The 23,547-nt window shown below is 39.8% G+C and overlaps 1 protein-coding gene across 5 annotated transcripts; it reads left to right on the forward strand.

The window, feature by feature from the left end:
- Nucleotides 1–803: 803 nt before the first annotated feature.
- tjp3 (tight junction protein 3) lies at nt 804–22,893 on the forward strand. Of its 5 annotated transcripts, none has more exons than XM_061737762.1 (30): nt 804–946; nt 8,791–8,847; nt 9,350–9,474; nt 9,589–9,691; nt 9,776–10,070; nt 10,192–10,295; nt 10,412–10,601; nt 10,732–10,807; nt 10,904–11,004; nt 11,232–11,328; nt 11,672–11,854; nt 12,038–12,141; nt 12,522–12,606; nt 13,293–13,369; nt 13,607–13,703; nt 14,138–14,223; nt 14,359–14,431; nt 16,183–16,256; nt 17,084–17,147; nt 17,238–17,394; nt 17,490–17,598; nt 17,676–17,895; nt 17,979–18,184; nt 18,272–18,367; nt 19,037–19,113; nt 19,245–19,455; nt 19,606–19,706; nt 20,301–20,879; nt 21,678–21,736; nt 21,831–22,893. In XM_061737762.1, exons 2-30 carry the CDS (start codon nt 8,800–8,802, stop codon nt 21,946–21,948), a joined length of 3,915 nt encoding a protein of 1,304 aa, XP_061593746.1. In that variant the 5' UTR covers nt 804–946; nt 8,791–8,799; the 3' UTR covers nt 21,949–22,893. The 5 variants fall into 5 exon arrangements, with proteins under 5 accessions (XP_061593746.1, XP_061593743.1, XP_061593742.1 ...); XM_061737759.1 differs by lacking the exon at nt 804–946 and adding an exon at nt 3,930–4,421 and having other exon boundaries at nt 17,244–17,394; XM_061737758.1 differs by lacking the exon at nt 804–946 and adding an exon at nt 3,931–4,421.
- Nucleotides 22,894–23,547: the final 654 nt, after the last annotated feature.

The following is a 23,547-nucleotide window of genomic DNA, read 5'->3' on the forward strand; positions in this document are numbered from 1 at the left end:
GTACAGAATCCCCATTCCTTCAAGAGAATTGTCAATTGTATTTGGTGCAATATTTTTTACTCTTTTTAGTGGAGCTGGGATGAATGACAATCCCCCATTTTGGGTGATGTGTGTAATACAAGTATTGGTTTAAGATGTCTCCTACTATTACATAGGAATATAAATGGCACAATTCATAAGCTTTTTCAAATAGATCTCATTAATACACCTGGCTCCTTATGGGAAATATGTGTTGGGGGAAAGTCTGTTTATTACCACAGAAGTTCTTTTTGACCAATAAGATTAAAGAAATATCTTTCAAAATGCTGCATAGATTTTAATCCTACCAATTTTTATTTGAATAGTTTCAAAAAAGACATTCACATCAATGGTGCTTTTTGTCGAGATGAGAAACACTTATTCATTTATGTTGGCTTTGCCCTTTTTTATTTTATTTATTCAGAATTTAATCTGAAATGGGGAAAATATTGTATTTGGATTTTACAGCAGCAAAGATGTATTTTGTGAGTTTTACTCAGTTAAGCTGTTAATGATCTTGACAAAGTATTACATTCGTCAATACATATAATTTACTGAGCTCTGCATAGACATAGAAGAGAAAGAAAGAAAGAAAGAAAGAAAGAAAGAAAGAAAGAAAGAAAGAAAGAAAGAAAGAAAGAAAGAAAGAAAGAAAGAAAGAAAGAAAGAAAGAAAGAGTAGAAGATTAATTTCCGGTCGATGCCGCACTTGCGTCATGACGTCATGAAACTCACCTGCTGGCTCAGGAACAGGCCACGCCCCCTTCTCACCTGAGTTCAGACATTTAAAAGAAACTCCTTAAACATCAAGAAACAGTGGAAACGAACCGGCCAGATTCGTTAGAGATTTTTCTCTGAGGATTTTTTTTTCTTCGTATTTTTAAACCAAGAGTTAACCAATAAACGGGTCGCAAAGAGGACGAAAACAGGTACTTTGACTTAATTTATCTCAATTTCACTCAAAGCTGGCTGTCCGTCCGCATCAGCAGTTTCTGTTTTGAAGGCTTATAAAAGATACAGGTTTTAGAGGTTAATGAAGTGAAATGCTTAAACTAATGCAACCTTATTTGAATACATTTATCTAGTCTGTTGCTCTGAGAGTTTTCAGTTTTGCGGTTTTATAAGACTGGACATATTTGGGTATAATTATTCACTTCTAATTATTTCACGATCCATATACTCCTATACGCTGCGTGATATATGATTCAAATAAGTTTGTCTAATTTTCTGTGTATTTAGAAGCCGTTTGCCAGCCAGTGTGTGTTGTTGGGATTGAGAGTGACAGCTGCAGGTCCAGCTTTATTTCTCCTCACCCTACTGGTTCTGCCACACTTGCAGGTTTCTACCTGCCTGCTACATAGTTTCACTATAGTTTCGACTACATTCCCAACGTGTTGCGTCCTCCTCTCCCTCCATCCCAACACAGTGTTTATTGATAAAGTGTTTGATTAAGGATGAGCCCTTTCAGACTCCAAGTTTTGTTGTGGAAAGTTCTTTCCATGCTATAATTTTATTTCTATTCACTGATGAACTGATGATTGTGGGAAATTGTTTACACAGTTTTTTTTTTCTCTAGCAGATCTTTTATAGATTTGTTTGCATCCTGGGAACTATTGTCCTGTAATATGAACTCATATCAGCCAGGTCTAACAGTGTACAGAGGATTTCATAGTTTGAATCTGTCCTGTGGCTGAAACTCTGATCCAAATCATCACCTCCACCGTGGTGCTTGACATATGGTACCACGTCCTTTTGCTAAAATGCTGTCCTTCATTTTCACCAAACGTGGTGTGTTTTCATTCAGTTCAGGAGTCTCCACTTTGGTCTAGTCTGTTTGAAAAAATGTATCCAGAAGTGGTTTGTTCAGACCTAAACTAGTTTTCAAAGTTTTTAGAAAGTTCTTGTTGTTTGGGTGTCTCTTTTCCCCCTTTCATTGTACTGCCATGAAGCTTAACATTTGACAATCTAACTAAAGCCTGCAGAATCTGAAATTTGGTCTTTTTTTTATATATATATATATATATATATATATATATATATATATATATATATATATATATATATATATATAATATCTGAGAGCGTAACACACAATCTCCCCTTGAGGGGAGATGTCCACTCCTGGGAAAAATACTAAGAAGTACCAGCAACAACATTTTTCTTTTTTGTATGCCTGCTCTGTGTCAAAAACCTGTCCCTTATGCTCAGAGGCAACTCTACAGTCTCTTGGGGCCCTGGGCAAAGATTCACAAGGGGCCCTTTTCAAGTAATTAATCAAGCTCATATATCAGACACTTACAGAATTGTGAAAGAAAACCCCTTTTTTTTTAAAATACTGCACATTTGTATTGTTTCAAAATAAAATATAAACACCACTTGCACACAACGCACAATTACTTGCATCCATGCACCTTAGTAGCACATTTTCTAAATTTCTTGCAATTGAATTCTATAACTTAGCATTCTTAGCTTGATATTGAAGTGTAACTGGACTCAGCTTTGATTTGATAGAAGGAGTTTTTCCAAGATAGCTATTTTATTTTCAGCCTGCTAGCTGAGTAAACAGGTTTATTGTAGTTGTCTTTACCCCTATAATAAAGATTAGCAGGAGAGACTAGCTGCTCTGAGCTAAATTAGCTTCTTTATTATCTGAACTACTTACCACTTGGTTGATGCTTTTTTTTTTAATTAATATATATATATATATATATATATATATATATATATATATATTAAAGGCATCTATGTAAACAGTTTGGTAAACATTTGACTTATCCTTTATTCTCAGGACACGTATTATATAAAATCATCCGATGTTGCTGGAAATCAGTGGAGGATGGTGAACTCAAACCCAGGGTTGAGATTATGGGTCTATATTTGACACGCAATTATTAAAATGATCTCTACTTGTATTAGCTTTTTTACTATCTAAAATCTGAACATAATTTTCTGAGCTAAGTGACATCTGTGCAGTGGCCCAGTAGCTGTAAAGCAGGTGTTTGTATTGCTGACAAAACCCTGGCCTGTGTGGTTTTACAGCAACTCCGAGCCTGTCAAGTGTTTGTGGTGCAAAGCGTCGTGTTTAAATACCTTTCTGCTCATCATTATCCTGCAAACACTGACCATTCATGGCTCAGCGCCTCTGTCATTCATTAATATTTAGTAATGACGCTTATATGAGTAATGTAGTGTTTGAAATAAACATAGCAGAGCTGTGTGTTCATGCTGGGGCTTGAAATGTAGTAGTTTGCATGTTGGGCGTCCAGCAGGAGTGGCCTTGACAGTGTCTGCAGCGACTCTGCTGCTGAAACAGGAACTGCTGCCTACTGATCTACTTAGAAGGGACACACCTTTTGTAAAGTGTTTGTTTTTCAGTATATTAGTACTACTAGCAGTTTCCTCTTCCCTTCAGACTAATAAATAATTCATTCCAGGTGACCCGGCAGCTCCAAGTCCAGCTGTCACACCCAAACCAGTATCCGCTATCTGTTCTGTTGCTACCACTAATCTTTAGACCGACAAAGTCCAATAATGCTCACATGCTGTGTCTTATAATGAATGAAATATTTCTAGTTTAGCAAGCATTGGCCTGTCCATGTTTTCTGCACTTCCCTTTTCTCCTTTTGGGTAAAAGTAACAGTGATTATAGTCTTGACGATTCAGAAAAAGCATTGCGGCACTCCCATGCTTCAGGGCGTGCATAAATGTTAACCATGAGGTGGAGATATCATCAAAGCCCTCTGTTGCCACGGTGCTATTTCCTGATCTTGGACACAACAGAGCCACTGTAGGAACCCAGGAAACCTAACTCAGGGCCTATAGTGAAGCAAACACCCCGTCAATTATTAACAACCCAGCGCTCTCATTCCTCCAGGGTAACCATAGCGCCCAGCAGACTTAAACTCAGACATCAGCCTGGGACCTTCTTCAGCCTTGTGGGAAAGTGGATGAAGGCTCGCCGCGAGCACACCACTGACACTGGGAGCAAGTGGATCTATTTGACTTTATGAACCTATAACAAATGGAGACTGATGATGCAGAGCGCAGTGCTGGAGTGACAGATGCATGACCTGTCATTTCCCTTTCTTCCTTTGTTTTTCCTCCTTGGGATGTAATTTCATTTTTTTTTTTTTTTTAGTTTTTTTCTTTGTTTTGTTTGTTTTTGCTGTGAGCTCTCTCTATCTGTGGTTTCTTTGCGTGCCTTAGGGACCTGCAGCAATAACCAGGTGGTCATTCATCTTAGGGTCTGTGACGGATTTTCATCAGAGGGTGGTGTTTTTTTTTTAAAGAGAAGACAGAGAAGATCGCAGTGTTGTCGTCATGAATCTGAGGCAGCGAGTTAAACTGCTGAAACACTTTGGCTCTGTGCCCCCGGAGCCTCCACCACCGCTGCTGGTGGTGCCTGTAAGTGAGAGAAGACTACTGTCAATATACTGGTTCATACTGACTCTTACCAGCCCAGTATTTGTGCTAACTTTTTCTGTGCATCTTTATTGGCTTTATATATATATATATATATATATATATATATATATATATATATATATATATATATATATATAAACATTACTACTCAGATTTCAGGATGTAACGCTTCTCTTTGTTAAATAAGATATTAAAGTTTATATTTTAGAAGTTTGGTTTGTTGATCAGACATTGAAAATATATATATATATATATATATATATATATATATATATATATATATATATATATATATATATATATATATATAATTCATTTTTGTTCTAATACTACTTAATGTTATTATTTTTCTCTTGCTAATTTTGCTTTACATCGAAAAGTTTATTTTCTAAACTCTTGAGAGCCTGTTTATTGGGATGGAGGATCTGTGGTTTTCTTCCTGCAAGTTATGGGGTTTTAGTTTTGCATTTAGCTCAAAATAGAAACATGATTCCACCGTTTGGCTTTGCATGTAACCTCACGATGCTGATATACCTATGTAGATGCTCGCTGAAATGGAGTCAGTCCAGTCCAGTTGAGCATGCAGATGTGAGCAGGTGATATTTCTCAAACCATGGGAGAAGACGACATGAGATGGAGATGATTAGGTTTGCTTTGTGACATAAAAAAGCTTAAATAAGCACTTACAGATTTTTTTTTATTTTTCCTGTCTTAAAATCAGCTACCTTTTGACTTTGTTATATTTCTTTAAATTTAACCTACTAGGATGTGATGCAGCACAATTTTCCCTGCGCGGGTCTAGAAGGAACCTAGGGTTTTAATGGTTAACTTTACGACTCTGGAGTAATGTTTTCATCACCTTTTAACTGGCTAATGTTCAGTTTTTAGACGGACACAGTCCCGTATAACTCTGAGAGAAGCACCTGTGATATTTAAGGTTGCTTTACTGCTCTGGTGACTGCTTTGAGGGTCAGGGTTGTGCAGCTCCACCTTAAATCTGCTATCAAAGGCCACTTGAGAGTCACTGTGAGAGTGGGGAAAGTCGGGAGGGGGTGGGTCCTCGCCAGGTGAGGTCTCTCCTGGATGCTTCTCTCTTCCCTCGATACTGAGAAAGAAACACCAGAGCAGGTCATATTTCAAATAATTTCGGGAGGAGGATCGTATTTCGGGCCGGACTGCAGCCTGCATCCATACGGAGATAATCTGAGAGGAGTAAACAGAGTTGGATACTAGTGGATCTATGGTGATTTTTGCTGTTGCTGACACCATATGGAACATAAAGAGCTGGTTGTTTGTTAAGCGTTTGAGGCCGCAGGTGTTCAGTTCACGTTAGAAACCTCAGAGGGAAATGGAAGTAAGGTTTAAGGACCAACTGGTGAGTGGAGAGGAAAAAACACACGCACACAAACATGGGCTTTCAGTGTGGTGCAGTGTCTTAAATCTTATTAATGTTGAGAATGAGTAAAAATGTACAAGCTGTCTGCTAAATAATCTCCACAGTTGACTTTAAAAAAAAAATCACTGTCTACTCTGACGCCCAATTTATCTTTGTGTCTGTCTGTGTAGCTGCTTAGTTTCTGCCAGATCCAGGAAGGGAAGTCTTGTTTCTGTAGATCAACACATTTTAGAAAGATTTCCTCGACTTCCTCGAAGAGAACACGGGTGCTGTTTCTTTGCAATCAAAAAGGGATAAATGATTCAGCATTTCAATCCTTAAACTTTTCTAAGCTCCAGTTTTACTATCATCACATTGCTCTCGTTGATGCCCTCCATCCAGAGTTAAAGTTTAACTGCTAGCACTGTTTGCTCTCCAGATATTGGAGTCCACTTTTTCTTAATGAATCTTTGACCTAAACCTAGATATTCTCAGTGTTGCAACAGTTGCCTCTTTTTTCAGTAGGATAATAATTAGGTTATTGATTATCCAGGTCAAACTTGACTCATTTTGTAGGAACTGAAGGAGGCATTCAGTTGTAAACAAGCTGACCTTTGTTTTTAAGTGGATGAAACTGGAAGGTTCCTAACTGAAGGAACTGACCAGGAAATGCTGGTTTTAGTCCCTAAAACACCCAGAAAAAAGAGGCTCAGTGCTTTCTTTATCTTTATCTCCTTATTGTGTTGTAAGCACACAAGTGTGAGAACTTCACGTCACACTTCTTCACAACCCCAGCTGCCTGAAGTGACTCAATTCATTCTTTTCATCTGTTTGTACTAATTTAGATTCAGGTGAACAAATGGCAGCATGAGGATGAACGTGAGCTATCTGTGGCAGCAGCTGTCGCTTCTGGCCTGGTGATGAAGTAATATTGTGTTTATTATAATGATAATAACACATTCCATTTAGTATTTAATTAACTTCTTTTCATCATAGTTTAGTATGGTCCGATTCTCTTTGCAAGATTTTTTTTTCTCCTATAACCTGTTCAACTTTATTACATTTTTAAATGAGCTCAAGGAAAAGTGCCCACAGAAAAAAAATAAAATAAAAACAATAATCTAAACTGACATCTTTTTTCTTTTTTTTTAACTTTTTGCTCATAACCCGGATCTTCTCAGCAGAGTTGTCCTTTTCACTTCTCTCAGCAGGATCGTTATGGAGCTGTTTAGTATCTACGAGTGACGTTTGTAATGACTCTAACAAGCTGACCTTTGTCTTGAGGTTCTCAGCCATAACCTTTGCTCTGCTCTCGCCTGCAGCTGCAAGTAACTGCAGTGAAACTACAAGATCCACTAAAAATGGCTCCAGGTGTTAGTATCAGTGTAGATTAAATGGTACCTTTGCATGAAATCAGATCATGTATGACCTATTTTTTTTTTTTTTTTTTTTTTTTTTTTATACTGTTTATCAAAGTTTATCATTAACTTAGTCAAACAACCGACCTACTGTTCAAAGGTCCAGACAACACACATCCCAGCGAGTTTCAGATTCTTCTGTTGGCCATATTTAGGATTTGAATCCCTCAATTTTTCAGAGCAGTTTTTTTTCTTTTACATTGCAGCTTTTGATGAAATTGGCTGAATTTCAGAAAACAAAGATTTCATATTTTCCGTAGAGGTGATACTGTATCTATGAGGAAGTTGTCTCTTCTGCTGGTGTTTGCGTTCAGTCAGATTGAGTTACAGTACTAATAAACACACAGCCGAGTACTCGTCATCTGTCCTACATCTATCTACACAATCCAGTGTTAAGATAAACTCCAAGCTGGTTTTTGACACACAGTAACAGTAACCTCTGTGTATCTGACCAGAGTTTCTGGCTTTACCTGTTTGTTTTTGTTTTTTTTCCTTTTTAGTAACGCAGCCAATATCTTCCACATCCATATAGTTCCTCAGGTTTTCAAAAGCGCTTGTATGTGGAAAATCCAAAACTAACTAAATTTACTCCACCGGATGGAAGTTGGTGTGCTCACTTTTGGCTTCGTGTTCCTTTCTGACAAGAATAACTGGGCAGAAATATATAGAAATGTGCTCTGTGAAGGTGGACAGTAGATCTAGCTAAATCAGGGCTCGTCTTACACAACTGTCGCGTGTTTTCTTTCAAATCGCAAGTAAATTAAGAGACCAATGTGAGATCAAGTCACAAATGATCCAAAGAGGATCAAATACTTGTAATTTAACATTCTTCTTTCCTTATTTGACCTAACTGGGGCGTCCAGTTGAAGAATATACATCAAAATAACTGTTTTTAGAGTGAAATCATTTTTATCCTACAAAATTAGCATAAAATGAAGACTCTGATGGCCGAATACTCCTCGATTTCAGCAGCCTGAGAAGTTTGACACAGTGACTGTTTACACAGTCAGTCAGACGCAGGAACGTGTTGCGTAGCGCCGTAAACAGTCGATTAGTTTACCAACAGGAAGTTGATATTTCAGTTTTCATTTTCTTTCTTTCCTCCGGTTAGTTATTTATCTTTATATTTATAAAATGTATATAACATTTACTACTCAGATTTCAGGATGTAATGCTTCTCTTTGTTAAATAAAATATTAAAGTTTATATATACACGTTAAGATGTCAGAATGGATTCTGTCAAAGTGCATTTAGTCACTACTTCTTATCCCCACCTACAGCTGTGTTTTTCTGTAAATGAGTGTTCTTTATCGTAAATGAGCGAGCACACAGACAGCAGATAGCAGGTAGCCCCTCCTCCATACCGGTCAGGTAGGATCCAGACAGGTGTGAGCAGGCTCAGATCAGGTTGTGTTGAACAAACACTCTTTCTGCTCACTTCAGGATCAACTTTCCTCCTCGTAAGGACCTGAGTGAACTTAGGTTTCAGGATTCATTCCCAAGTGCAGATTTTATTATATGACTTTTCTGTCTTTTTGTGTGTTTGTCTTTCCAGAAACCAGGCATGGATGAGTTAGTAATATGGGAGCAGCATACAATAACGCTAAACAAAGTAAGTGTGCTTCATAAACTGTGGTTCTGTGTGATTATGTCAGAGATTTCACAGGTGGAAAAGGAAAACACAGAGGAGGAGTTTTTTTTTCTTCTCTTTTTCTTGACTTGGACTGTTTATCTTTGGTACATTGGTGCTGTTTGCTTTGTGCCCAGTAGCTCCACAAGTGGAAGTGGAGTGGTAGCCGTCTGGCTCAGGGGCGGTTTCACTGTTTTTCTTCCCCGGTGCTTTTGTAAGGGGCTTGAAGTGGACGGTGTTTCAGTGCTCTCGGTTTCACGGCAGAGACTCCAGCAGGAATTCAGCGTGACACACCCTGCTGCGCCTCTCAGCACCAACTGGCTCTTCACCATCCTGCCGCTGGAATGTGCTACATCTCCCTCTATCTCTCCGCTGCATCTCCCACTCGCGCTCCTGCTCTACTCACCCACTCTCCTGCATTCTTCCTTTCATGCACTATGTCTAATCCTCTGCTTTCTTTTTCATCTCTCCTTCAAAATGGCAGGATCCCAAGCTAGGTTTTGGTTTTGCCATCTCCGGGGGCCGAGACAAGCCCCACCCAGACGATGGAGATACAGCTGTGGTGGTGTCGGATGTGCTGCCAAACGGGCCAGCCATGGGACGACTTTTGTAAGTTTGAGCCACTGTAGGAATTTGAACTTTGAACTCTTTACATGTGGGTTTGTTTTGATGAGGCGTTTAGATCAATCTGCAGAATCGTTCATGTTTTGTTTGGCTTTGCAGCACCAAGGATTCGATTGTGATGGTCAATGGAGTGTCAATGGACAATGTTCACTCTAACTTCACCATTCAGACCCTCAAGACGTGTGGCAGGACAGCAAATGTAGTAAGTAGGGAGAAAATGCTAATTCAAATGATTTCTCAAATGTTTCCTCGTGGGTCTTACCCTTTTGTTGTTTTTTTTTTAAAGACAATAAAACGCCCTCGGAAGATCCAGATCCCAGCGACTTCCAGGCCGACGCGTGCAGCCTCACACTCCAACCTGCTGGATCACGAGCCTGTCAGAGAGACGCGGCGCTTCTCTGACGGCAGCGACCACCGGGACGGAGGGCGCTACCGCTCCCGCGCTCGCAGCTCCTCGCCTGACCGCAACGGCTACGGAAACACGCTGCCGCTGATGTCAACGGGGTATAAAAGGCTGCCACAAAACAACGCTCCGCAAAAACCCATCAAAACCACTTTGGTCAAGAAGAAGGTCACAGATGGTAAGACTGAAGTGGTCGCTGGGAGATGAGAGCTCTAAAACTAAATAATCCACATGTCTTATCTCTTTCAAAGTGAAGACTTTTGTCAGGAATTTATTTTCTCTTTTTTTTGTGTGTGTAGAGTATGGACTGAAACTTGGCACTCAGATTTTCATAAAGCACATGACGGAGAGCGGTCTAGCTGCAAAGGAAGGCACGCTGCAAGAAGGAGATCTCATTCTCAAGGTGAAGATTTGTGAAAGCTGTGCCGTTACAACTGTAACAAAAACTCGGCAGCGTTCAGTATCTGCAATAAGTAAAGTAATTTCATCCTTAGTTTGTTTTCATCCATTTGTGAATAGATCAACGGCATGACGACGGAGAACCTCTCTCTGCTGGAGACCAAGCACCTGGTGGAGAGGAGCAGGGGCAAGCTGACCATGACGGTCCTCAGGGACGACCGCAAGTTCCTGGTGAGCATCCCCGAGGTGGAGGACAGCGCCCCCAACAGTGACGAGGACCGCCGCAGAGACAGCAGCTCGGAGCTGGAGGGTAAGCCGCTCAGACGGGGGAGAGAAAGCTGTCAGGTCAATTCTGGGGGTGGAGGAAGAAAGGAGGGAACAATGACACTCTGGAAGTTACCGGCCTCTTTCATCAGAAGTTTTTTTAAATGTTCTTTCAGATATTTCAGACATAGATGATGAAATCACACCTCGCAGAACATCACGCCAACCCACCAGAGAGAAACGGACTCGCAGGTACAGATGTCAATCATCTGACTAACGATGGAGAAGAAATGACCAAACTTTACACTTTTGTAATGGTTTTTGTTGTTTTTTATTATCTCTAACCAGAACAAGAGCTGAACCTCCTCCACGAGCCAAGTCCCGAGATTCATCACCAGTGCGCTCCACATTGTCCCGGCCCAGTCCAAGGAACTACGCGTCTCGCAGAGGTCAGTCCTGCAGAGCGTCTTCCCAGTCAGGGGCACGTGTTCAATAACCACCTGCTGATTGCATTACCTGTAAAAAAACTTTCAAAGTGGAGCATTAAGTTGAGCTGTGACTCATTCAGTGTTAGAAAGTAGCAAAAAGCAGATTAGGATCCATTAGTATGGGGACGGCTGGACCATGATATCAGATAACAGCCCTGTAATAACATTTCTAATTATTGTCTCCTCAGCTCCCTCTGAATCCGAGTCTGACCACAGCGCCTCTCCTCCTCCTCCTCCTGTCAGAAGAGACAGTCCAGAAACGAGAGACCACTCGAGCAAATACAAGTCAGTTAAACTCATTTTCTAAAGTCAAAAAGATGCCATAAATTCATTGATAATCAATCATCGAACTCTAATTGGATATAGTGAGGCCCCTAAGACCAGAGGCAGACATGTTTCATTCCTTTGCATCCATTCTCCTCACCCACTACCTGCGTCATTTATGTTATTTCATTGCCCTACTTATTAATAGTTTTGCTGTACAAATGCACTCTCATAAAAGTATTTTTTTATCCATTAATTATAGTGATGTTACCTTGACATTAAGGGATCACTGGCTACATCCCCATGATGATGTTGGTTATGTAAATATAAACAACATTGATTATTGTTTGGTCTCTCCGTACAGAACTCTGTCGGGAATGTCTACCCTCCCCAACCCTCGCTCCTCTCCCGTCCCGCCCAAATGGACCACGTCTCGCCCGTCCTCCTCCGCCTCACGGCCTCGCCGGCCCGTGTCAGACTCTGACTCCGACCGCGGCGCCTCCCCTCCTCCACGCAGAGCCAACCCTCCTCCAGACAGTCGATACAAGTACAGATGCTGCTTTTTTTTTTCAACTTCAGTTACAGAAACTTGATGCAGAGCTCCTCTGTGAATGTGTGACACAAAACATTGAGATAACCTCCTCAGAAGTGGAAACGATGAGGAGCAGAATAGTTTTCAGCTGTTTTTGAACGCATAACAATTTTTTTTTTTCCTTTCCTGTATCTGCAGAGTTCTTCCTGACCTTCCCGTCGCGGGTCTGAGGTCTTCCCCCGTCTTTGTTCAACAGGAGCATCTGAGAAGAGTCAACTCACCTGTTAGAACCCCCCCTCCAGGTCAGGAAACACACACACACACACACACACACCATTCAACGTCTAAGTGTGATACTGCATCTGCTGGACTTTATCTGACACCTTCTTAACAATATTTACCTAATTTTTGAATGCTTGATGCGAACAGGTGCACACAGGTAAGGAAAACTAAAAGCAAAGAAAAACATTAAAATTCTTCTTTTTTTGCTTATAAATGTCATTTTAAGTTGACTAAAATTATGATTTATATGTTATCTGACAAACTACATTCATCAACATGAATGCAGCATGACGTCTCTGTTTGTCAGTGGTGGTTTAAAGCATTAGGATGTGAATAAAATCCAAACAATGCGGCGTGCATGGTGTCTCATAGCTTTTTGCAATCTCACGGTCCTTCCCAGATTCGGATTCTGAATCGGACGACACGTCAGCGCCTCCTCAGAGGCAGAACACCACGTACAGCCAGGACTCCCTCAGCAGATACAGGTACAGATGAAGGCCCTCCCAACCCCACCCCCTACCCGAAACTACAACATCTCGTGGAGCAGAAAGCGAGCAGTCCTCACGGCTCTCTTCATTGATAACCTCGCTTGATCATTTGCTTTTATTTGTCTTTAAAATTTAAATGACACTTTTCTGTTTTTTTTTTTTTTATTGATCTATTTTTTTCTGTTTTTTTTTTTTTTCTTTTCAGTGAAGTTTTGTATTATTTTAATTTTCCTTGATTTGTCTTTTTGACTGTATATGAAGTGTTGACATTTGTTTATAATGAAATAATAAAAGTGACTTTCACTGCACACGCTCTCCTGTATGTGGCTCAGTGCTGATCACACAGAGGACACGTATCAATGAAGCCGCAGCTCTCCAGTCATCCGTAGGGCAGCCCCCTGCTCATCCATCGCTTCTTGAAACCTGCTTGTATTAAAGTTCATAGTAAACATGATTAAGCCGTTAGTGCAGGTATTCCCTTTAATGGTTAATGTCGATTAGTCACAACGCGGTTAACCGCCACAAAGAGTTTGCATCAGAGATTACAAGGTGAATATTCAACATTTCAGTCTCAGCCTCATCAATAATCATCATATTAGCCACTGGTGCCCCCCTCGCCAAATGTAACTGAGATTTGTTGTCTTCCTCTTCCCTCACTCCCGCCTCCCTCTCTTCTCTTCCAGAGGGCTGCCAGAAGTTTCCCTGCAGCCTCAGGTGGAGCCGCCGCGGTGGAGCGCTCCCAGCAGCCCGCCACAGGAAGGTGTGTGTGTGTGTGTTAGAGAGAGAATCCAAATACTTTAAGCCATTTCAGTTCAACAATTGAGGCCTAAAGTCAGACATTTTTATTCTGCTGTTTTCAAAATGTTTCATCTGAGTAATCCAGTTTTTTGGTTGTTTTTTTTTTTTTTTTAAAGCAACGTAGCTAATAATTTCTGTCCACCATCTGAAATGAGGTGCTAACTTTTCATTAACAGTCTTGGTTAATTGACTTCCACAGCTCACTCAGACACCGAATCAGAGGCCAGCTACGCATCTGTCCCTCGCAGAGACTCCACCGACAGCGGAAACTCCAACAGAGCCAGCGACAGGCACAGGTGAGCAAGAGCTGCCCTCGCTTCAGTTTGTGCTTAGAAACACCAGTCAAGTTTCATTGTTTCTGTGCATTTGTATATGCAGAACCTGTGAAGTTGCATGAGAGCAAATCTTTCCAAGAACAGGCATCACTGCTGACAGTAAACCTGAAGTTTGTTCTTTGTAACCTAACCAAAAGCAGTACTCGGTTATAGTAACCGACAGTACTGGTTTCTGTGTGTAAAACAAAAACAAAGGGTTGTGTGTCATGCACTCTGTACATACTGGTGCACATGACACAACTTCCTGCTGAGATTGCACCACAAAAGTTCAACTGCTAACAATCAAAACACCATGAGATATTTGACATCATGACCTTTAACTTTTGATTTGTGACAATGTTTCTCATCATGCATCCAGTCCTGAACACTGACGGTGTTTCATCTGTTCTTATCAGAGCGGTGCCTAAGAAATCCTCCTCAATCGCTGTGAGGCAGGAGCCTCCACGTCGCATCCAGTCCCCCGCCAGACCCCCTCCTGATGGTCAGTTTACTCTCCCGTGTCTCACTCTCACCCTCAACCTTTCCATGTCCGCACCGTACATGATGATGATGATGATGATGATGATGATGATGATGATGATGATGATGACAGAGTGTCTCTTCTTTTCTCCTTCAGATTCCTCAGATTCAGATCCACTTTCCCATCTCAGGAGGTCTGGCAGCTCTGAGCGGGAGCAGAGCCATCGCAGGTACGGCAGAGTGACATAATCCACCAAAGCAAGCCCCACAGATCACCAATAAAACATATCAGTCAAGGACTTGCTTAAAAAAGTTCTCCTTTCCATGTGTGTTTTTCTTTTTTTCTTCTTACTCCCAATGACTGTGAGATGGAGAAATACCAAATATTAGAAGACAGAAATGATGTATGAAGTTACACTGCTCTTGTAAGGAGGGAGAGATCAGATTTACAGTTTTCATAGATGTTTTTTAAGTATTTAGATGTACTTTATCAACAAGTGTTTCTTGGTAACTCCTGCAATATATTTATGTAGAATCCATCTTCACTATAAGTGAGATGACCTATGAAAGAAAAGACAAATCTGTACTTTACTGATCCCAGGACTGGGAAATTATTATAAATAATAAAATGGCCAGTGAGGAATTTTTGAAATGATAAATCTGAAAATGTCAAAGTTATATTATTTTTGATGGGAACTTCTGTAAGTAAATATACATGTGTATATCCATTCTTCTATCTCATTCCCATCCCAGACTACTTCAGATCTCACTGTCTACTAGTATAAACCACAGATCCTCTCAAAAAACACATGAAATAATAAAATAGTTGCAGCTTTAAGTCTATGTGACTCACTTAAACCCAGACTAACTGTAATATTGGCATGTTTGTACCCACGAGCAACCTGATTTCTTTTATTAATTATATATATATATATTCATAATTTATATATTTAGCATCAGACATTTCGAGCAATCGCACCTCAAAATATGACATATGGATGGTAAAAAGTCACGCCATGCATAAATATAAGAATCTTTTTTTCCCTTTTCTGGGCTTAACAAAACAAATGAGGAATCATCTTTTACAACATTGCAGTACAGTCTTTGAAGTCTTTGATTTGTGAAAACAGAGTCAGGCCTCTTGGCGGTTGCGTGGTTAACTCAATTTTGACGCAGTTTATGGTTGACGGATGCAGTTACCGTCTCTATTTTATAGATGGTGGCATGATTTCCAACGTTTAGAGCCGCGCTTCGCCATGACAGCCATTTATTTCTTGGGGGGCGTCGTCCTACCAGCCACGAACGGCACATCTTTTCATTTTGATTTTTTAACTGTTCCAGAGGAACACATCTGTAAAATATAACGTTACTCTCGAAGAGAACTGGACATTCACAGATGTCTTGGAGGACTTTATCTGTCTCCAATAGTTATTTATCACATGAAAATCCAATTAATCATAAATGTTTGCATTTTGAGTCTCAGAGGAATGATGAGATTTCTGAGATGGATGGGGTCATACAGGACTGTCTCAGAAAATTTTAATATTGTGATGAAGTTCTTTATTTTCTGTAATGCAATTTTAAAAAAAACAAACCAAAATGTCATACATTCTGGATTCATTAAAAATCAACTGAAATATTGCAAGGCTTTTATTATTTTAATATTGCTGATTACGGTTTACAGTTTAAGATTAAGATTCCCAGAATATTCTAATTTTTTGAGATAAGATATTTGAGTTTTCTTAAGCTGTAAGCCATGATCAGCAATATTAAAATAATAAAAGGCTTGCAATATTTCAGTTGATTTGTAATGAATCCAGAATGTATGACATTTTTGCATTACAGAAAATAAAGAACTTTATCACAATATTCAAATTTTCTGAGACAGTCCTGTATTTAGGGATTTTTTTGTACAATTTTTGAAGTTGACATGAAAAGCATCATGAGGACTAACATCACTGACATCCTCTCTACCTGACAGTGTTCCTCGGCCCGCTAATGGAGGCGACACGCTTCGGTCCGGGGTTTCAGTGAAGAACAATCCACCACTTCACTGTAAGGCTCCTGAGAAATTACATTACACTTCACTTTTGAGTGCTTCCATTACTTATTCTTTTAATTCATTGATTAATGCTGTAAAACTTTAGCTGAGTACATGTTATCTGTATGTCAGAATCAAGGATGTACACAGATGAGGGCGGCTGTTGCCCAGGCAACAGCTTGTTGGCCTGTTTAGCCTGAGCTGCATCTTCAGGGAAAATGTGTAATTTGAGATGCTATGGCTGTCAAAATACAAGCTGCCTATCATGCTAAGAATAGACCCAATTAAATCTCCATAAAGACCCAGACTGTTATTAATTTTTGTATTGACTCAACACGCACAGAGGTGAGGGGGCTGGATCAGATATCCGATATAGTCACTGTGGAAATGCCTTGAGATACTCATGAAAATCCTCATCTATAATCCTCATCAATTGATTTTCAAACTTGACAAAATGAGACTTAATGCATGTTTTAGTGTAATGTGATGTTTTCCTGCTGGGGAATACCACCAGAGCTGCTGTTCTGAACTCTGAAAACCCTTGTGTGCAATAAAATACTTTTAATTTAAATAACTTCTAGTTAAATTTGGGGAAATATGAGTAAGTAATTAAAGTACTCAAATTCCCTAAATCTGTGTTTAAATTTGTACTTTCCTTGTGAACCTTTTCCCGGGTTAAAGCGACGGCCCCTTGAATTGTCTGCGTACGTCCTCGTTGTGAATCATTATGTAGTTGCAGGGTATCACATAAAGACTTTGTTTCTGATTACTTTTACTATTTAATATGTTTAATTAGTAAATGATCAGTTTGGATTTTCACTATTTCAATTACTTTTTCTAGCCAAGCCTGCAGAAGAGCCCATCTATTCCCTACCTCCAGATTCTTATCCTTCATCTAATCCAGGGTGAGTGTGCGGATTCATCCGATTTGTAAACTAATATTTAGTCAATGCAGTATTTTCATTTTATTTATTTATTTTTTCCCTCTTTTTAAGGTACAGTTCAGATGTGAAGATGGTGAGGTTTGTAAAGGAGCGCAGTGTGGGCCTGAGACTCATGGGAGGAAACGATGTGGGCATCTTTGTCGGCGGAGTTCAGCCAAACAGCCCGGCGTACGAACAGGGAATGAAGGAGGGGGACCAGATCATGCAGGTGACCTCATTTATGGTTTTAAATCTCACACTGGTTGGCGTCAAAGTTGTGAGAATTAAAGTTTTTTCTTTTTTTTTTTTCTTTCACTTGTTCAGGTAAATAAAGTCGATTTTGGCCATTTCACACGAGAGGAAGCTGCCAACTTCCTGCTCAACATCCAAACGGGCGTACCGGTGGAAATCTGCACGCAGAACAAGATGGACCGTAAGTGTGGAGCAGACGTCATTGCACGATCACCTCCTCCGAGTCTTTCAGTCCTAACTTTCTTTGCTTCTCGCTAGTTTATAAGAAGATCATCAAGTCCAACTTGGGAGACAACTTCTACATCCGCACCCACTTTGACCACGAGGCCGACGGCCCGATCGGTCTGGGCTTCACCAGGGGAGAGGTGTTCAGAGTCATGGACACCATGTATCGTGGGAAGATAGGCAACTGGCTGGCCATCCGCATGGGCAACGACCTGCATGAGATGGATAAAGGGACGATCCCCAACCAGGCCAAGTGAGGGACAAAAGAGATGTAGATTTAATTTCTTTTACAGCCAATATCTCTGATTAAACTTTTCCCCTCGTTCCCTCCCACAGGGCAGAGAAACTGGCCATCATCGAGCGGACCCAGCGGCCCAGTGGAGAGAGGCAGGTCTCGGGTCCGAGAGCAGAGTTCTGGAAACTACGCGGGCTCAGGGGGAATAAAAAGACTGACAAAAATGTCAGGAGAACTCGCGATGACCTGCTGCAGCTCACCATTCAGGGCAACTTCCCAGCCTACGAGAGAGTCCTGCTCCGGGAAGGTCGGCACGGTTTTACAGCCTATAACATATAACAAATTCATAAACACTCCAACAAGTTTAAACACGGGTGATTGTTTGTTTCTCCAGCTAATTTCAAACGGCCCATTGTCATCCTGGGTCCTCTGAACGACATCGCCATGGAGAAGCTGGGCAGAGAGATCCCTGATGACTATGAGATGGCAGGTGGGTGTCTGACTCTTTCATACCTGATGCCTCATAGATAGATAGATAGATAGATAGATAGATAGATAGATAGATAGATAGATAGATAGATAGATAGATAGATAGATAGAACTTTATTCATCCCCAAAGGGAAATTCAATCGTCCAGCAGCTCATCAAAACATAAACATAAAAATCAACCACACTTCCATTCAAACAATAAAAGCACATTCATAATATTAAAATAAACATGAACCATTATTTTCTGGCTTAGAGCTTCATTCATTGTAAACTTCATCGTACGCTGATTGCTGTCTTATTGTTGTCATTTACTTTATGTAACCTATGTATCTGTAGGTATTTGAGTTTTGATGCCCCTACTGTTACTTTTTTTTTTTTTTTTTTTTTTTTTACAGTTTATTTATTTTTTATTTATTTCGTGTGTATGTTTTTGTGTTTTTTTGGGAGGGGTGGGTTGTAGGCGAGATTTGGCTTGTGTGCACAAAAGAAAATTGTAAGACCTACTGTTATTTAGGATGTTTGTGATTGCCTTTCTTTTGTGAAATAAAAAGATATTGGAAAAAAAAAAAAAATAAATAAAAATGAAATATAAGGCTTGTTTTGTTGTTGTTGTTTTTCTTTTTCAAATGAATTATTATCAACTGTAGTTTCTTTTTTCTTGTTTCCTCAGAGATGGTTCCTCGCAGTGGAGGAGATAGCAGCTCCACAGTTATTAAACTGGATACTGTGAGGAGAATAGCAGAGAAGGTGAGCAGCAGCTGTCATAACTGATATTAGCAAATAAATTAAAATCTGTATTTACTTTTAACAGCACAAACATCCTATTTTCTTTAATCCTGTCATTTCCTCAACTCTGCTCTTTTTTTCTTTCCTTCCAGGACAAGCACCCTCTGCTGGACATCACTCCTACTGCAGTGGAGAGGCTGAACTACATCCAGTACCATCCCATGGTGATCTTCTTAGACCCTCACAGCCGCAAGGATGTCAAGGCCATGAGACAGAGGTACAATCCCGACTCCAACAAGAGCTCCAGACGGCTTTACTCGCAGGCTACCAAGATGAAGAAAGACTGCAGCCACCTCTTCTCAGGTGATCCTCACGTTTGATCAAAGCTCTTTTATTAAAATCTGCCTTTGTTTTTTTTAAAGAGTTTCAAGAATCAAAAACATTCTTATTTTATTTGTTTGCATCCTCTCACTTGTTGGTGTTTACAGTATTTTTCCTAACTTCTCCCCGCAGCCCGTGTGGACCTGCAGCCCGGTTCCAACAGCTGGTATGACAGCCTGAAGGAAAAGATCCGCCACCAGCAGGCCAAACCTGTTTGGGTGTCTGAAGTCACGGTGCGGCCCGCAGCTCCTCCTCACACATACAAATACACTCGTATTTTCACATCCACTCTAGTTTCATCTAAACTTTGTTTTAAATGGTCAGAAATGGACATAAAGTGACTTGAGGTTCCAGAGATTATACTACTCACATTTGAGTTTTATGTTTTACAATAACTATCCTCCATTGTGAGAATGATGATAAAGCTGTGCAGTCTACAACATGATCTCAGCTCAACCAACAACTTTACACGACTGGACTGTTCTTCATTTCAAAGTTAGAATGGATTCCTGCTCCGTTCAGACTCTTGTTTTGAAAAGTATCATCATGATGATCATGTATTTCCCTTTTGGGAATTAATTTAAGACAACTAACCTGACCGATGCTGTGAAGGAAGTGCAACCCTAAACACAGCTGACCAGCAGTTGACCAAAGAAATCATATTGCAAACCCAGACTTAAACATTCAACAGTCTTAAAGTAGCTGGTCTAAGCCATATTATCCTTACAAAATGTGAAAAATAAGCAAAGCTGCTCTTGTGCATTAGGATATTTTTAGATATTTACTCCAACCAAGAACTAAAGTAGTTTAATTTGTCTTCTATCCAGCTGGAGAGCGGAGCAGAACATGATTTGGATGCTCTGGACCAAACCCAGACGGACTACCTGAGTGCTGCTAGTGACCTGGAGGACACTGATGGAGAGGCCTTCACAGACGGAGAAGCCTACACTGACAACGAGGACCTGGAGGAGGCTTACCCCGGCCAGGATGTATCCAGGCTCCCACACGGCTCCAGGGGACCCGGAGCTGCTTTAGCCCGATCATCTGAACCGGCCTCTGGACACCGCAGCCCGACATTTGAACCGGAGCCCAGCGACGACAGGGACTCGCTCACAGAAATCCCCCCACTGATGCTGGTGCCTGAGCCCAAGTCATCCCGGCGGGAGCGTTACAGCCCGCCTCACAGCCCTGCCGAGGAGGACGAGCTTTCTCACCGCAGTTTTACAGACATGGACTTCGGTACCCTTGATGTGGCTGTGCCCAAATCTCCGTCAGATGGGCCGCCGGACTTTGTAGCCCCACACCCCTCCACCCGATACGCGCTGAATGAACCCGAGTACGCTGAAGAGCAGCCGGAGAGCTCTCAACCTGCCAGCCTGTCTGCCATCGAAGAGAAATTACTGCAGGTTTGTGCAACTGCTGCTGCAGTTCTTTTTTACTAAACATTAAAAATCATTCATCTTATTGTACATCAGACATGTGGTATTGCTACTATCGATCAAACCCCAACAAGTTTAACAGTAATAACAACAATTTAAGTAATTTTAAGCAGCAAAATGTAATAAATTCCCTTCTAAGTGCTTTTAAAGTTGTTTAAAGCAAAAAATAAGACTCATTTAGGATGAGTTGGGAAGATTAAAAACATCACAATCCAAATATGAGCGTGGGGGTCAAAGCTATTTCTGGCACTTAATGGCTTTAATTTACCACATAAGCTGCAGAAATGCATGTAGTTAAGAGAAAAACAAAAGACAATATTTAGTCACATTGCCCTTTTGTGATTTTATTTATTGTTATTCGTGGTGGGTTTTCTGACTTGATATTTAAGTGACAAAGTGTTAACAAAATTAGATTAATTAATCAATAAATTAATTATTAAATTTGAAGCTAATCAGCCTTTGAATTTAATATTAGTTGAGTTGTATTTTGGAAGGTTTAAGCTCTGAAAGATGAAGTCGGATAATAACACATAATATTTAAGAAGAGGGAACCGTTTCTAGTACATGGAGAGGAAAAAAATAATCAACTTTAATTTGGTTTAGGGTTCTTCTATCCTGAAGATTGATTGGAGAAAAACAGCCACATAGCTACCTTTTGCGAAGGTTAAATGAATTAAAGAATCCAGAATCACATCACAAACCTGTGCTTTTCATTTTAAATAGCTACTACAAATTCTTGCTTTTCTTTCTCCCCTTCTGTTACAGACTCGGATGGCAGAGCCGCAGGCCCAGGCTGAGGAAAAGAAAGGCCCTCCTTTCGTTGTGTAAGTCTTTTGCTACTTTTTTACTGTTTTGTAGAAGTAAAGCAAGACTGAAGTCGCCTGCTGGTATTCACCTCTCTGTTGTTCACCTTTACAGGATCGCACATCACGAAGCCGTCCAGTACAGACGCACGCAGATCCGAGGCAGCGACAGCTCGGAGGACGACGAGGACGTTGACGAGGACATTGAATGGGGTCCTGCAACTGAACTTTAGACAACTTGAGGATTAAACCTGCTGACTTCTGGTCCAGCACAGACATGAAAACAGTTTCACGCCTTCAAAAAATGTTGTTTTCTTCCTTGTAATATTATTGTTTTTAATTTATCTTAATAAGGTCTTGTTTTCAGGTTAGATTGTAATTATTCTAGATTTCTACAACTGTGAATGATAATGCTGAGTTTTAACATCAAACAAAGTGTTTTTACATCAACGTGAAGCTCAAAGTGCCTCATTTGTTTTTATATTTATATGTTAAAAACTCATAAAAAACCACAGTTTGCGCTTTGTTGTAGCTGCTGTAATGAACAAATTCTAGTTTTATTAGAAATTTTTTTAAAAACAAGGCCATTTATGAACTAAGTGGACACTTTTTTTTACTTTTTCTACATTAAACCATTTCCTGATTTCAAAGTGGGTTTATTCAATTATCCACATGACAGAAACCTGCACACATTAGATTATTATTTATTGGTTTGTTTACATTTTCATTCATATAGCAGCTGTGATCACTGATGGTAACATTTTAATCTACATTCATATATTAATAATTGAATAGATGTAGAAATAAAACATGTTGCTGTGGACATAAGTGCTGGTCATCAGGCTTCACACTCACAAGTTTAAAATGAAAAATTTAAATGCAAAAGAATACAAGACATTTTCACTTGATTTTTAAACTTTTAACACACTCGGTGTTGTCTTTCTCCATCCACACTTACAGTGGAAAAATGTTTATTTGTTAATTTCATCAGATGGGCTTTCATGCTCGGTTCCTCTGTTTAGTTGCGTGACAGGGAGATTCGTGTAATTTAATTTTTCACTTGCCATTTCAAAGTAATATCGGTTAAATTTGATTTCTTCTTTTCATCAATGAACCCAAAGAAGGACTGAACTGAGATAGAATCATAAATCTGTGTTGCATAAGAAAACCGTTTCGTCATTTTTTTTTTTAGGCACAAGCGCAGAGTTTTACTCTCAAAAGAAATGTCTGCATAAAGTGGAATTAGGTTAAAATTCAATCAAGGCAGGCCCTTTTTTTATTTTAATTTTTATCTGTTTTGGGTATATCTTGGAGAAAACTGTCAGTGGAAACTGGAAACACAAAAATCACTTCCAGCGAAAATATGTGATACAACTGATTTTGTCATTATGAAAAGGTTTCAGAAAATAGTAATATTCTTTAATCAGCATTACATTAGTCAGAGACCTGAAATGGTTGCTGTTTGCGTCTCTGTCTGTTCTCGTGTCTGTTTGTTTGTTTTCTCTCTCCCCGACTCCCCCTCACATATTTCTATATTAATTATAAAAAAAATGTGTGTGTGTATGTATGTATGTATGTATGTATGTATGTATGTATGTATGTATGTATGTATGTGTATATGTGTGTGTGTGTGTGTATATATATATATATATATATATATATATATATATATATATATATATATATGTATATGTGTGTGTATATACAGGACTGTCTCGGAAAATTAGAATATTGTGATTTTCTGTAATGCAATTACAAAAACAAAAATGTCATACATTCTGGATTCATTACAAATCAACTGAAATATTTCAAGCCTTTTATTATTTTAATAT

This window comes from Cololabis saira, chromosome 13 (assembly GCF_033807715.1).
Source record: "Cololabis saira isolate AMF1-May2022 chromosome 13, fColSai1.1, whole genome shotgun sequence".
In the NCBI taxonomy this organism is placed as follows: Eukaryota; Metazoa; Chordata; class Actinopteri; order Beloniformes; family Belonidae; genus Cololabis; species Cololabis saira.

Coding starts and splice junctions, on each gene's coding strand:
- tjp3 (XM_061737758.1), top strand. CDS start 4,338: ATGAATCTGAGGCAGCGAGTTAAACTGCTGAAACACTTTGGCTCTGTG. Junction 17,395..17,489: donor AGGGGGACCAGATCATGCAG/GTGACCTCATTT, acceptor TCACTTGTTCAG/GTAAATAAAGTCGATTTTGG. Junction 19,456..19,605: donor CTGCAGCCACCTCTTCTCAG/GTGATCCTCACG, acceptor TTCTCCCCGCAG/CCCGTGTGGACCTGCAGCCC.